Source organism: Heterocephalus glaber, unplaced genomic scaffold (assembly GCF_053883595.1).
Source record: "Heterocephalus glaber isolate CG9 unplaced genomic scaffold, H.glaber_assembly_v1.0 deba00001555, whole genome shotgun sequence".
Lineage (NCBI taxonomy): Eukaryota > Metazoa > Chordata > Mammalia > Rodentia > Bathyergidae > Heterocephalus > Heterocephalus glaber.
In genome coordinates this window covers 16,484,451-16,499,975 of record NW_028258346.1, presented here as the reverse complement: position 1 = coordinate 16,499,975, position 15,525 = coordinate 16,484,451, and the positions used below count along the sequence as shown (strand labels likewise).

Genomic DNA, 15,525 nt, shown 5'->3' with positions numbered 1-15,525 from the left:
CTGTTTAAGTGGAGCCTCAAATGAAGAGTCAGCTGTGCCAAGGGAGGCCTGGGTGGGTGAGGAGATGCCCCACATTGGTCTAATTTATATCAGTGGCCAGAGCAGCTTCTTCTTGAGTTAGCTTCCTGTAGTCCCTTCCGGTAGTCACTTCTGCTGCTCTAGGGCCGGGATTCAGGATTTGCTCTATGCTAGGCATGGCGGTTGCAGATTACTTCCCTTGTTTTGGACATTTTTCTCTTATCCTGTCTCTGAAATCTCTAGGTCACGTGTTCCAAGGGGCTAGGTCTTTCAGTTCAAACGTCTGTGTCTCTAAATTCATTGACGTTACCAGAGTTTAGTCGCGAAGAGCGGTCAGGTTTTGTGAGTGAGGGAATCAGTACTGGTGCTTTGGTCATCAATAAAAATTGCACTGTAGTCCATTTCTATAATGGTGTGTGCTGGGGCTTGGAATAATCTAGAAACGGCCTCAAACAGCAATTAGATGAGGTGGGAAGACTTCTCCTAGCAGCTGAGTTTTAATAAATCCTCATTGGCCCTAAGATAAAGAGCAGAATCCTCTCGGGGCCCCAGCAGGCTCTTGCGGACCTGTGCCTTTCCCCCTCTCCAGCAGTGTCCAGCAGGAACCGTCTGCTCCCTGCACACACTCGGGGCTTTCCGTTCTCCCTGTGAAAATGTCAGTGTCTCTCCAGCTCCACGGTTTCCATCTGCCCACTTGACTGCCCAGTGGATTCCTGCGTGTTCTCAGGAAGGCTTTGCTAGGCCCTAGGCAAGGTGGGGTCCCCCTTCCCTACCACGCACAGGCCTGTCAGTGCTATGTGCACGTTTACAAGCTGGGTTCTGCTTGACGGTTGTCTCCTCTGTTGGGTCCTCGTCTTCTCTGAGCACGGACTGCACCCCATTTACTCTCCTAGACTCTCCAGGGTCTGGCAAAGTTCTTGGCCAATAGAAGCTATCTAGTAACAAAAGGAGGGAAGAAGCAGCGAGCTGCCAAGCTGGCAGAGAAAAACAAAGGAGGGTGTGGATGGGGACAGTTACAGGTGAAAGTAAATAAGGATCTGGGAGGTGCTAGAGAAGGAAGAGGGCGGCCAACAGAGCTAAGGTGTCAGATGCCGAGGGAGGGAGAGTGTGAAGGTTGCCCGAGATCGGTAGTGACCAGTTTGGCGAGACACAAGGAAGACTGAAGCCTAAAGCCTTTTCTGGAGCCGTGGTTAAAGGATCACTAGTGGCAGCAGTCACAGTGGAAGGGCCAGGCCCAGGACCTGAGTGGGAGTGGGGGTTGGATAGCAGACGGATCCTGCTCTCTGGAGCAGAGGTGAAGGGCTCACTGGCTGTGAACTTGGACTGTGGCCTCTGTCCTTTGTTGGCATACGAGTGGACAATTGGCTTAACTTCTCTGACTCAGTTTGTTCATCTGTAAAATGGGACCCTAATAGATCTCTCTAGAATCTAAATGTTCTCGGCATGTGTGTTAGCTACTGCTGGGGAGCACACTGTTTTGCAGTCTGAACAGGTTACAGGGACGCACTTACTATAGTCTTCTGGTTAGCTGGGCCCGGATCCTTCTGGTTGGTCAGAAGGGTTGCTTTGCCCCATCCTGGTTGAAGAGACACCAGTCTTCTGGGCTTGCTGTTCTTCATGTCACAAAGGCACAAGAGGCCAAACAAACACATCAGCTGGTTTACTGTCCTTGCTTTCATCTTGCCCACTGTCCTTTGACTTAACTCCCTTGGCCAAGGCCAAAGTTGTTGTAAAGTGACATTCACTGTGCCCCAAAGGGATGAATGCGTGGAGATTCAGTCAGTGCTGCCGTGCAGAATGCGTAGAAAAGTGGTAGGGTCTGTTTAGACTTTAAACAACAATGCACTTAGAATAGTTTTGCTGTGGAGAAGGAGAAAAAGAAGGGAATGGTTTGTTCATAAATGAACAGGAGGATTGAGGGAAGATTAGTAAACAGGGCGAGATGTGAGCCTGTTAATTGACTTATGGGAAGGTTACTAGGCAGAGCAAAGCAGGAGGACTCTGCTAAATAGACAAGTGCTTTCTTCCTCATGGCTTTTCATAGCGGCAGCAGCCAAGGAGGCAAAATGATTGGACTGATAGACTTTCTCTGATCTCAGCTTTGTGTTCTTGATTTTCCCCCTCCTCGCTAATCTTAAGGAGATAGTTAAGTGGTAACAGTTGGTGTTTACAATGTTTTAATGGCCATCATATTGAGAAGTGACTGGAAGCATCCTTAGAAATAATTTACACCACCATAAAATGAATTGCTACTCTTTCAGAGTAGATTCTTTAGACTTTGGTTGTTTTGTTTTTGTATACCAGCCAAGAAGATACAGACCAATGAGGAAACTGGTAGCATATTTTAGAAGTACTGTGTGATTTGAAAAGCAAAGTAGGAATATAAATCCTTTCTTAAATACATAGTCATGCTCTCTGTTGCTGGCTTGTGGTTTTCTTTCTTTAGTTATGTCTTAGAGCAGTGTGCATGGCTATGGTGCAGATGGCCACCGGATGCAGGCCCTCTAGCGCCCAGCTCTAGGACTTGGGTGGGACCCTAAGGGCTTGGGGTTTGTTTTTGTAGTTATCACTTACCTTCCAGGATGGGCCCAGTATTTAAAGCTCCTTGTGTTAATGAACAAAAATACAATTTACTGAAAGCGTAACTTGGTGAGAGTGACTTTTAAGAAGTGGTAATGCACTGCCCTGAGTAGTGTGGGTAAATGCTTTGGGAGTTCAGAGTAAGGAATAAAAGTATGGAATGTTGTTTTTTGGTGATGCTGGGATCCAGCCTGTGCTAAGCACAACCTCTACTATAAGCTATACCCTCAGCTCCAGGCAAGAGGTTTTTGATGAGACAAACTACATTTTGAAGGATCCTCCTGTATCAACACATTGACTATGAATATTGTCACTGGTTGTTTATTTGTCCATATGACTGAAACAAAATGAGCTAAGCAAGGTTCTTCTTGCTTGAAACACTGTGTACTAATCAGCTTTCCTGTGACTAGGATATAGCACCTGACACCCACAGTTTAAAGAAGGAGAAGTTTTAATTTAGCTCATGGTTTTAGGAGATTCAGTCCATGGTTTGCAGGCTCCAAGGCCAAAACATCATCCCAAAGCCAGTCAAGTTGACACACCACCCTGCCACAGATTGTATACATGTTTAGTGAAAAAGAATTTCAAACTTCTTGTGCCAATACCCAAGGTCCAGTCTAGGCCGTATGATTTATTTCCTTTATTTTAGTGTGAGGGATTCAGCCCAAGACTGTGTATGTCAGGCAAGAGCATGCCAGCCCTTCCATGATTTCTTTTCATGTACTTTAGGTTCCATGTAATTTGCTGCTCCTTGTAATACCTTGACTTTCCCTAATCTGAACTGAATATCTAAATTGTACCAATAAAATTAATTAAAAATAAATAAAACATAACTCCCGTATGTAAGAATTAGAGGCTCATTTGCTCAGATACTGTCCCCTGATCTGTGCGGGGAAGCCCATCTTCCTCAGGCTCACCCAGATACCAGATTCCTGTGAAGTCTTTCCTGATTCTCTAGGCTTGGAAATAATTGTTACCTTTCACAGTTCCGCTCATCATTACTTTCTCTTTCCTGGTATTGTGTGTAACATAACTGCTGGGCAGCTTCTTTTTGGGTCAGTAGCATAGAAGTAATCAGACTTTTAGTTTGTATAGACTTTGTTTTAAGTAGGGGACACTAAAAGTCATACACAAACACTATCTTTTATGCAACTTCATAAGGATACACAGTTAATACCAAAAATGAAGGAAAGATGATACAGTATTGGAACAAAGACTCGGCCTTTACCCTGAGCAGAACACTAACTGCCTACTTTTTCATTTCACTGAAGACCAGTGAGAGCTTTGTCCTCTATTTCTCTGTCTTCTGGATTGGCATTTGGGAGCCACTATTTTAGTAGATGCTGAGCTTTACCAGAGCTGATTTATTTCTGAATCCCAATTTCTCTCTGTCCCCCTCAGAGATAATCTTGGGTTTCTAAAAGCTTGTAACAGGAAAATAACTGTGATTTGTGACACAAAAGCAACCAGGTTAGGGAATAGATTATTCAAAGATCTGGCAGTTGTCTAAAATTACTGAACAGGAAGTCACTTGCTTTTATAAAACCATGTCTGAAAAGTGTATCAAAGAGCAATAGACATGTTAACAAAGCCTGATCATTCTCAAAGAGCTAAAAATTTTGTAAAATCTGTAATTATCTCATTGCTTTTTTTCTTTAGCCCTAGAGCATAGATATAATTCCTTACATCATTAAAAACAATTAAACAATTATAGAAAAGTAATAATTTTTCTAAAATAATTTCTGACCTCAAGTTCTAGTTTATTCATTTTTTTAAAAGTAACATTTACAAAACACATTCATATGACTTTAACATTGGGGAGCAAGACACTGATGACCTTCAAACCTGCCCTTTCTAATAGAACTTTCTGTGATCATGGAATATCCCATAATCTGCACTGTCTAATATGGTATCAACAACTTCTGGGAGCTGGGGAAATGAGATTAGTGCAACGGAGGGAATACATATATATTGTATTTAAATTTAATTAACTCAGATGCCAGTTGTTAAGTAGTTCTGGCAGTCCTGACCCCTTGGCCATTTTCATGGTGGCCTCAAACATGTTGTTCAGTGTCTCAGAATCTTTCCCTTTTTGAAATACCTTTTAGTTATCACAATGACAAGTCCTCCATGTGTGCTAATTCTGCAGGACTCCCTTGGGATACCAGATTGTGCAATGTAAAGACTTCCTGCAGGATTAGGTTCACTTTTTACTTTACCTTTTTATAAATAAAGTATATGTAGTGTCTGTATTGAATTCTGCTTGTATTACATTTTAGGTTAATTTGTAAATAACAAAAAGCACATATATAAAGTGTTCCATGAGCTTTTACTTATATAATATTGTATCCCATTGTAGAATATCTATACTTATATAATACCATACAGTATTATATAACAGTGTGTAACAGTTCCATTCCCAGAAAAGTGCCCTCTATCCTTTCCAGTTAAACTTTTTGTTTCCTCCATTCTGCTACTGAGCCTATCCGCTGAATCTTTTACATTTTTCAGTTGTAACATTTCCATCTGTTGTTATTTATGACTTCTGTTTCTTTGCAGATACTTTTTATTTCTTGGCTGAAGCTATTTCTGTTGCAGGTGTGATTGGTCATTGAAACATTTTTAGCATGGCTGCTTTAAAATCCTTGTCAGATAATTCTACATCTCTGTCACCTCAATGTTGGCATCTATTGGTTATCTTTTTTCATTCAGTTTGAGATTTTTCTGGTTTTTGGTTTGGGGTGATTTTTTGATTGAAATTTGGATATTTCACTTCATATTATGAGATTGGATTTTATTTAAACCTTCTATTTTGGCAAGCTTTCTTTAATGTCACTCTGGGCAAGGAAAAGAGGGGATACCACCTCCCTGCTACAGGGTAGAGAGAACAACACAGCTTCCTGACTTAACCTCATTTGGACATGAGAGCTAGGGCATCTTCCTTGTGGCTAGGTGGTGGTGAGAGTCCTGACTCCTCACCCAGGAAAGAGGGTTCACGTCATCTTGCCTGACTGGGGAGAGAGGCAGAGTCACACTGCCCCGTGATCTCAGTGGACGTTATGGTGATGGGCAGGTGGCCTGATTACCATTGGACAGATGTGAAAGTCTTTGCTTGCTACTTGACCTCGTATGGCTCTACCTTGTTGAGCACCTCGTTACAGCCTAGTGTGAAATCTCTCTACCGAGCCTCTGTGAGCATGGATGGTAGGATCACATTTTTTTCTGTAATGTTTGAGTAAAGCAACTATTGTTGGTAAAAGTTCTATCTTTCTAGGCTGACCCTTCCTGGCCCCTTGGCTAGGGAGAGCAGGGTTTCGTTGTGTCTTGCCTTTTGCCTGTGTGCATTGGCATTTCCAGGTCGTGGGCTTCTTCAGCTCCAAGTCTGGAGTATATGGGACAAGGAACTCACATCCATGTCATTCCTCAGCCCCAAGGTCTTTCGGTGGTCTGGCTTCTCTCTGGTGTTCGGTCTTCTTATATCTACCCTATCTGTAGTCCCATCATTTTCATTTTTACTTAGTGGGATTCCATGTGAGAAAGTCAGGGTAGATCACATGTAATAAAAGGAAGTCTTATTCATAAAAAACTAGTTTATTGCCCATCTGTGGATGCAGGTGTATTCATACACTGATTCACAAGGTGAAATGTGTTTCTTTCGGCATCATGGTTTAGAAAAGCCAGTGTAGATCACTGATCACAATCTGCTCTCCGAATCTCCTCCCTTTGTGTCTATTTACCCTTGTCTTCTCATGAATGAGCAGAATTAATGTACGTGTTCCTTAGAGATTTGTAGGAAGCCTTTTGTCCCTCTCTTGATGCTGAAATATGGAAGTTAAGCATCCTTTTACTATCTTCTCTGTTTAGATTGTGTAGTCCAGATACATGGGCAGGATGAGTGAATGTTTGATGTGATGATTCCACTTAAGTATTCTTTAGGGAACAGATTCCCTTATAATGAACTACCTTACAAAGATGAAGCTGTCTCTGTAGACAGGCAGACCGGAGTGCGTGTGGATCGTGTGGCTAAGAGGACACAGTGTCCCGACACAGCTGCATGTGGTTAGAACATCTGGCTGGGAAAGAGTCACCTGGGCCCAGCTGCAGTGGCCACACCATTGTCTTCTGGGCTACCAGACTCATGAGGACAGCTGGGTGTGCTTTGTGGGTTTAGTCCTTCACCTGCCATGTTATTTCTTCCCCTCTCATTCATGGATGGAACGAGCTCCTTCTCTCTGACCTTTGGCATGGAATAGGAAGCCGTGCATTACTGGTTAGGCTTCTGGGGATGGATGGGCTCATCTTTTAAAGCTGCAGAATTACACATCTGGGAATTTGTTTTTTAGTCCTATCATGTTTGATAGGGAGAAAAGGAGTTCTGCCCATATTTACAATTTGAAGCTTCACCATGTATATATAAAACTACATATAGCCGACAAAGGAAAGGCTTGGAGATCGTATTCTAGTGCCTCATAGATGGACCCAAAGGATAAATACAGTTGAGTTCATTGAAAATGCCTGGAAGTGGAGGTGTGTGGAATAAATCAGAGGCAAGTTCTATGGAGACTCGTGAGTTCTTCCTCCCTGTCACTAGGGTGGAGGGGCTGGGGCTTTTGGATTCTAGGGTCCTCCAGGATGTAATTGTACTTTTCTTCAGAGCAAGGATCAACCACTATTTTCTATACAGGGCCAGCTGGTAAATGTTTCAGTCTTTGAGGGTCATAAAGTCTCTGTCACAACTACTTAGATCTGCTATTGTACTACAAAAGCATAGACAGGCAAAACATAAATAAGCACATCTGTGTTCCAGTAAAACTTCATAAGCTGGTTGTAGTGGTGCATGCTTATAATCCCAGCACTCTGGGAGGCTGAGACAGGAGGCTCTCAAATTCTTGACCAGCCTGGGCAATTTAATGGGGCCCTGTCTCAAAGTAAAATAAAAAGGGACTGGGATACAGATCCTTGCAGAGGCCCTGGGTTCATTCCTGAGTATCCACATGCATGTGCACGCACACACACCCACACACAGACACCCACACATTATTCAGGGACATTGAAATTTGAATTTTCTATAATTGTCATGTGTCACAAAATATTCTCCTTTTTATTTTTCCCAATCATTTGAAAATGTGAAAACCGTCCTTGGGTCACAGCCACGTGGGAAGAGCACAGGCTGGATTTGGTCAGTGACCCGTCCTTTGTTGACCCCATCCTGGCACTTGTTGGCAGGAGAGGTTCCTTTGCCCAAGGAGACACAGTACCCTCCTCTGTGAGTCAGACCCAAGCCTGTGTTCCTGAGATAAACACAGGGTGTGTTTTCATGTAGAAGCATCAATGATATGATAGCCAGGGACACATTCCCACTCATGCATGCAAAAGCTTTTGTGTGAATGCTCTAGGTTGTGTTCTGGTACCAGAAGGCACCCAGCGGGAGTAAGAGTTTTGATCTTAGGTCTTCACCAGGTTATCTTGATTGATTGATTGTTGTGTCATGGTTACAACATACGTTCTTAGTGTACTCTTTCCTTGCTAAGCTAATACTAATCCAACTTCTTAGTCATCATGGCAGTTATGAAACCTGGACCAGAATATTTTCCCAGGATAGAATTTTTCTTTTTTTTTTTTTTCTCCAATCTGAAGAGCTAAGCAATCATATGTTACTGGTTAAATTGGAATCAGGTCATTTTTTCAGTGGTCCATTTGAAAGTTATAGAAGACCTGACTCAGTAACCTCACAAGCAGGTGATTACTTTTCTCTCACAGGATCAAGATCGAAGGTGGGCAATTAAAAGCAAAGACTGAGGAGCCCAGTGCTGGCAGAACCAATGTGCCTGTGCCTTCTGATGTCCTCCCTTGTTTGCAGCCCTGTGGTCATGGAATATCTATAGCTGCTCTACATGTCACGTCTGTGTTCTGGGCAGAGAAGAGAGCAAGGTGACATCAATGTCTGTCCTCATTTGTCAGTCCAGTACACACTCTCCCATCAGACTTCTGCTTAGCCGCTTGTAGCTGCAAGGGAGGCTGTGAAATTGAGTATTTGGCTATGTACCTTGTTTGTAGGAGATGGCAAAGAGGAGCGTGTTGGGAATGCATTTTGATCAGGAATGTCTGCTACAGAGAGTTAGAGACCTTTTGTGAAGCCCAGATTACTTCTGGAGGGTAGCTTCTGCTGAATTTGAGTCCAGGAGGTAATGAATGGGCCATGGATTAATCAGATATCTGAAGGATATCAGCTATGGTATGCTACCTTCTTATCTGAGGAATCAGAGAAGAAGAGCCATGCCCTCCAGAACTTTATCACTAATTTGAAGTAAGACATATAGGAGTTGTAAACAATCTTGGTTCTAATAACTAATGATGGGGATTAGAATATATTTGTTTCTAAGATGACTCATTTAGCAACATTTATTGGGTGGTGAATATGTACAGCTATTTAGGCTTTGTAGATACACAAATGAATAAAACATTCTCTGCTCTGAAATTGGCAGTCAAGTAAATCAGTTTTGGGGCAGCATTATGGTGCTGTGATTTTTTAACATATTTTTGGGTAATTATACAATTAGATTGGAAACAGTCTGTCTTTGCTTTTCTGATAAACATATAAGTAATTAATAGACAGTGGCAATGAGTAGAATTAAATGAGTGTCTATCATATCTGCACTCGTGCTACAAGTGATAATTGAGTACCTACTGGAAGTTAGTTACTTGACAGTAAGTTCCTAAAGTGCAGTAAGATGCAGTCAGCTGCTCCCAGGGGCTCCTATTCATAGACAAGGTTGACATAGGAGCAAGTATTTGCAATGCATGGTGCATACACATAGAGACACATACAGATTTTCTAATATGAAAAAGGAGTGAATTGTCAGCATTGCTTAGGAGGATGTACAGGGTTCAAGATCGGGTAAAGCTCTGGTGGAAAAAAGAGAAAATTAATATTTCCTGAAAGGGTTATCCATGCAAATAATGGGAGGGAAGAGTACGTTATGAAAAGATCTGTTCTGTCAAAGCACAGAACACTTCAGGAAGCTGCTAGAACTTTCTACCTGATAGATTTTGGGAGTGCTGCCTGTCAGGTACTTAGCTAGTTCATCCTAAGGTTCTACTGGGAAGTGATTGTGCACTGTCTCCACTCAAGACAAAGCTCTGTCAGGGTGTAGGCACATTGACCTTGAGCAGGGCCCATCCCTTGGTTTACAAGGTGGGGATGAGAAGGATTGGGAAGTTGAGTGACTTCTTGGAGAGTCAGATCCATTTGTCCTTTAGGGTGATTGCAAAGATGCCAGGGAGCCCTGGGCTCCTCTAGCATCATTGTGAGGAAGCAAATCAAGGCCTAGAGTGTCCTTAGAGTCTGCTCCTGTAACCCAAATCACATCCATAAGGACCGCTCCGAAGCTGCCCCTGGGAGGACCAGGCTGTCTTCTGCCCATCAGCCTAGGGGGCCTTTGGGAGAAAATTTCCTATCCAGGAGAATTCAAAGGAATCTACTCTTTACCACCATTATTATTCTTTTCTATGTATGTAATAGGAATAATAACAACAAAATGATGTATTCTAGCTGAAAATCATTATGGGATTATGGATGAAGAAACTGGAACTTTTTAATTAAAATTATCTTTGGAACTTCTCTTTCCACTGTGGGGCAATGTAGGGGCTTAAAATAAAAGGGAGTGGGGTTCTGTTTTTAAGTTTTACTTTTTTTATTGTAAAAATACACGACATGTTATTTCGTCCACCTTGAAGAGTGCAGTCCAGTGGCGTTAGTACAGCCGCACCGTTTGTAACCATCGCCCTTGTCCGTCATCAAAGCATTTTCATTGTCCCAGACCAAAGGGTGTGCATCTAAGTCTCAGGAGCTCTTCATTTTCTCTCTGCCAGCCCTGGGTAACCACTGTTCTGTTTTCTGTCTCTATGAATTTGGCTACTCCTCAGAGTACCTTAGAACCTCATCTAAGTGGAGTCATACTGTATTTGTCGTTTTTTTTTTTTTTTTTGGACCAGAGATCGAACTTGGGACCTTGTGCTGGTGAGGCAGGTGCTGGAACCACTGAGCTAAATCCCCGGCCTGTAATTGTCCTTTTGAGTCTGGCTTATTTCACTTAGCATATGTCTTCAGTGTTATCCATGTTGTTTGTATACATCAGGATGTCTTCCCTATTTAGAGCTGAAAAATATTTCACTGAATGTATATATTACATTTATCTATTGATCCATCGATGGACATTTGAGTTGTTTTGACCTATGGCTTACCAATACCCTCTGTTCTTTTTCTCCATAAATTCCCCCTTTCCCCCATCCACTGCCCATCAAATCAGAGTCTCATATGTTCTTCACATCAGTTCATGCTGCTCCTTCCTCCTAGAAAGGTCTACTGCATTCCCGGTTCGACCTCCTTGGCTTAGGCTTCCCCTTCAGAAAGCTTTCCAGGAGTCTCCGGCTACTGGAACAAGAATCCTTTGGCTATACCACCTCACACACTCTCCTCCCCAGGGATTTCATCATCCTCAAAAAGCTCTGGGAATGAGCCAGGTGTGGTGGTGCACTCCCATAATCCCAGCGCTCTGGGAGGCTGAGGAGGGAGGATCTCACGTTTGAGCCCAGGTGGGCAGTTTAGCCATTTAGTGAGACCTTGTCTCAAAATTTAAAAAATAAATAAATAAAGGGCTTGGGATATAACTCAGCATGAAGGCCTTGAGTTTGGTGCCTAGTACTGTTAAAAAGAAAGGTTATTGGGAGTGTCCACGTAGCCGATCTGTCTGCTTCCGCTCCCACAGCTGTAGGCTCCTAGAGACAGTCTATCTCTTATTCTTGCCACCATGTCCACTTACGGGCCTGGAAATTGGCACATAATAGGCACTTAAGCATCATCTGTTGAATTGCAGCATGAACCGGAAGTCTCTCTCTATACCATCATGCCTGAAATCAGAAGGAAGCCTTTCCCTGCTAATAATACTTGTGGAAGATATCTATAAGGTGGAGGCAGAATACATTTTGTGGCTTTCTGCACACGTAGCTTTATTCTTCACACAAATATTTTAATCCTCCATAGCCGTTCCCTCCTTGATTGCAAAGCCAGTCGTTGATTTAGATTTTTGTCTTGGACTTATTTAAAACTATTTCTGACAGGCCATGCTTTGTTTTTGCTAAAATTTCATGTCCCCAGTATTTACAACCGAAACACTTTTCTAGTGGCCTCTTAACAAGGTGCGACCTTCTGCTCTTTGCTCATCCTGTGAAAGGCGCCCCGGTTTGCTTCCTCTTTTCTGTCCTCATCACTGCCCTTTCTTGTTTTCAGTAAAGTTATTTACTCAGTGTAATGGGCTCAGCCGCTCCCACTTCAACTTTGAGACTTTCTTCCCTTGTCTCAGGTCTTCCCCGCCAGTCCTGTGCCTCACAGATTTCCAGGTATTGAATTGACACGGAAGCAGTGAGTGGCCTTTACCTGACGTGCTTCCACTGTCACGTTTATTTAATTTGAATGTTCCGACAACCTGTTCTTCAGAAGGATGAATTAAAACCCCAAATGGATTTTACAAACCTTGCTCTTTAAAAAAAATGTAATAGGGACAATTTTCACTGGAAATAAATTTATATTCAAGCATTGTTTGGAGATGTTATGTTGAGGGCACCATCTTTTTTTCATGAGCAAAAACCTACTTCCCTCCAAATTGGAAGGTCCATTGCTGGTGGAAATGTAAAGTGATACATAGGTGTGGAATGTTTTTCTTCGAGGAGGGACCAAGTGACAGAGGTGCAGGAAGAGTGAGAGTCTGGTGTGATGAAAAATGAAGGGAAGAGAATGGGAGTCTTGGAAGTGACGAGCACCTCAGTGGCATTTCTAGGCCCCGGATTTCAAGGGAGGAAGCAGCAGGGGGTGGTACTGCAGAGAAAGATCAAAGCATTTTCCTTTCTTTATTAGTATCTCAATCTAACCCGTGTCAATCCCTTATCTCCCTACAGAAGCACAGCTTTTTAAAGATAATCACAATTTTAGGGTTTTAATTGAATAGTCACTGTAAGTAGGCTATTCTTTGGAGATGGAGAAGTTGATTTGTATTAATAGTAATTACCCAGATGCTCCACAGGCTTTGGCTGCTATGTTCACTTCCCATCCCTGTCTACTTTGGGCCTGGTAGTGGGTTCCCCAGTGTCCATTCTGTTCCCCTGCCTTGTTGAGTAGCTACAGTGTGGTGTGGGATTCACCGTGGCTGAAGGTCAGTTGGCGTGAAGCTGAGTCTCTCTTCACAGCCAAGGTTTGAGTTTGGTAATGGGCATGTGTTCCTTCCTGGCCAGTGAGGAAAGAAGAGAATTTGGAGAAGGTTTGGGGAAGAGAGAACCATAGCCAGTCAGCTGCTCTGTACTGCAGGATAACAACCAAAGGCTTACAGCTCTGGGTTTAGGATAAAGTTTGGGGTAAAGATGGTGCTGTGGGTGCAGCATGGAGAGAGGAAAGGAAAATCAAGGTCCTTCATGACACTGTTGAGCTATAAAATCAGCAAACTCTGACCTTGAACTGTGACTGGATGTCCTGTGGTAAAAGCTAGTATATTTCCTTATTATTTAATCCAGTTTGTATTTGTTCATCTTTAATTGAAATCATATATATCCTAAATGATCCATGATCTTTATGACCTTCTCTCTTTTGACTGTAACCCCTTTGAGTTTCGTATCCTTATCGAAGAAGTGAATATAATTATATCTCACAGAGTTTTCAAATGAAGATTGGGATTCAGAACAAAGCCTGAGGGAGGCCACGTGGACTCATACATGTTAAGTGCTAACCAGATATCAAGAAATAGACTGGCCCTTGGTTTTAGGCAGCTTAGACTAGAAGAGAAATTCACAACTAATTTTTCTATAGTGGAAATAAAATCACCTGCATGTGGATGTCTGTACAATCTGTTTTTGATATCATTCATATTTGTTGAGGGTTTTTTTTGGACATTTGTTGGATAATTACTGTTGATGAAGCAAACACTTTTTATAGGAAAACAAAAGTCCAATTTTGGGGCATCTGACGTTTGAGGCGTCTGATTTGCATTGAAATTGAGACATGGAGCTGCGTGTTTACTGCTCCGAGGTCTGTCTGAGCTGGAAGTAAAACTTGAGTGTCACAGGTGTGTTGATTGCATCAAAGGCCGAGGGACTGGATGGTACCTGTTAAGGACAAGTGAAGAATGCAGAGAAAGCACCTTACCTCATTTCTGGAAAGCCGTTTTGCAGTATAACCTTCCCTATAAAGTGTTTTTTAGAAGCAGGCAAAGAAGAGGAAACTGGCCTGGGTGGAGTGTTGAGTAAAGGGCAAAATTTTAGAATCACAGAAGCAGGCTGGGGGAAGAATGCCTCCGGGGGAAGCCGATGATGCCAGGTGAAAGGTGGTCAGTGAGTTCAACTCCTGGGAAAGACTGGGGGCTCTCAGGTCCCCAAGACAACAGGGAAGGGGCTGAGAATGGGAGTTACCTGAAGGGCTGAAGGCCAGGCGAAATAGCTCACCATCGGAGACCTCAGAACATCTCCGTGTGCAGCATACACACCCGCACACACCTGCCCACATGCGCACACCCACTGGCCATGCTTTCTGGCGTGGTCTAGGTGTAACGTGTGGTTCTCGTAACAGCCACTGCTACTTCTTGACAACACCTCGTACATAGGAGGGGCTTCTATTTTGGCTTATTTTTTATGGTACTGGGGCCTTTGCGCTAAGCTGTATCCCCAGCCCTTTTTATTTTATTTTTTATTTTGAGACAGGGTCTCATTAAGTCTTTGAGTTGCCCGGGCTGGGCTCAAACTGTCGATCATCCTCCTGTCTCAGCCTCCCAGAAGGCTGGGCTTACAGGCATGCACACCGTGTCTGACTTGAGCTTTAAGTTTTATAAGTAGAGTATTCAGGTCGGAGGGTGTGAGCAAATTAAGATAAAAATATTGAAGCTGCTGGGTTTGACTTCCGAGTCTTCCATTCTGTTTTTCCTTTCTCTTCCCTGGGTCATCGATGATGGCTTTAAAGTCGCTGTTCTTTTTCTGCCTTTCCTCTTAGATTGTGAGTTCCCTGGAGGTAGCATCTGACCTATATAAATCCATGTTTTGCAGGTGTACTCCTGGGATGCACATAGTAAGTGCTCAATAAATACCGGTGAGTGAGTGTGGGGGGGTGGGGTGAGTGGATGTTTGAAGATGAGGTGGTGCAGAGGGCATGGGACAAGCAAGGACAGGTTGAACTGTAGGGCTGCAGTGATTGGATGTGTGGGTGGCAGGAACAAAGCTGCTCGTGTGGCGTTCTTGTCTGTGACGTGGGGATTAGTGACTTGCTCAAAGTCAAACAGCCGGAGCTGAGGCCATCTGGATTTATACCCAGATCTTCCCAGGCTGAGGGTTTCCCGCCTTCCCATGTGCCCCTTGGTATTATCTCCATCCTCCAGAGGCCTCGCCCTCCCCTGTAGCCTGCCAGATGTTTTCTGCCACAGACCGCCTCTCAGGGTTTGTTTTCTGAATTCTGTGTGTTCCTCTCTCTCAGCTCTGCACTGCGGTTTGAGTCCTGGGGGCATTGATCTCCCTGCCCACGCTGAAGGTATTAAACTGCAAATCGAAGGTGAAGGTGTGGAATCTCAATTCATTAAACACAAAAATTTCCAGAAGGTGCCTGATCAGAAAGGAACCCCCAAGGGACTGCAGGGCGAAGCAGAGACGGCTAAGGTAGGTGATAAACCTGCTAAGGAAGCTCAGGCTTTGCCGGTGTGTGTTCCAGCCATGGGGAACTGATGGTGCTGTTGCTCACACTGCTGTACCTTGGGTTCCATGAGCATGGCATCTTTATGATAATTAATAATGGATGAAATTACGCCACCTGCCTCGCAAGTGCAAGGACCCGAGTTCGATCCCCGGTACCAAAAAACAAAAAGGATGAAAATAGAGACAGGCTTCTCTTTGAGTGAGATT

General features: G+C 43.4%; 1 protein-coding gene across 16 annotated transcripts in view; it reads left to right on the top strand.

The window, feature by feature from the left end:
• Nucleotides 1–15,525, top strand: part of Samd12 (sterile alpha motif domain containing 12) — a 422,167-nt gene that overhangs the window by 18,321 nt on the left and 388,321 nt on the right. For 10 of the 16 annotated variants that reach the window (XR_002396857.2, XR_015442907.1, XM_087190712.1 and 7 more), the window contains exons 2-3: nucleotides 8,359–8,529; nucleotides 15,104–15,282. Coding sequence is in view for 14 of the 16 variants with exons in the window: in XM_087190712.1 (XP_087046838.1) it covers nucleotides 8,493–8,529; nucleotides 15,104–15,282 (216 nt within the window). In the remaining 2 variants the exon portion in view is untranslated. The remainder of the gene's footprint in view (nucleotides 1–8,358; nucleotides 8,530–15,103; nucleotides 15,283–15,525) is intronic. The other 6 variants (XM_087190715.1, XM_087190713.1, XM_087190717.1 and 3 more) reach the window with 1 other exon arrangement.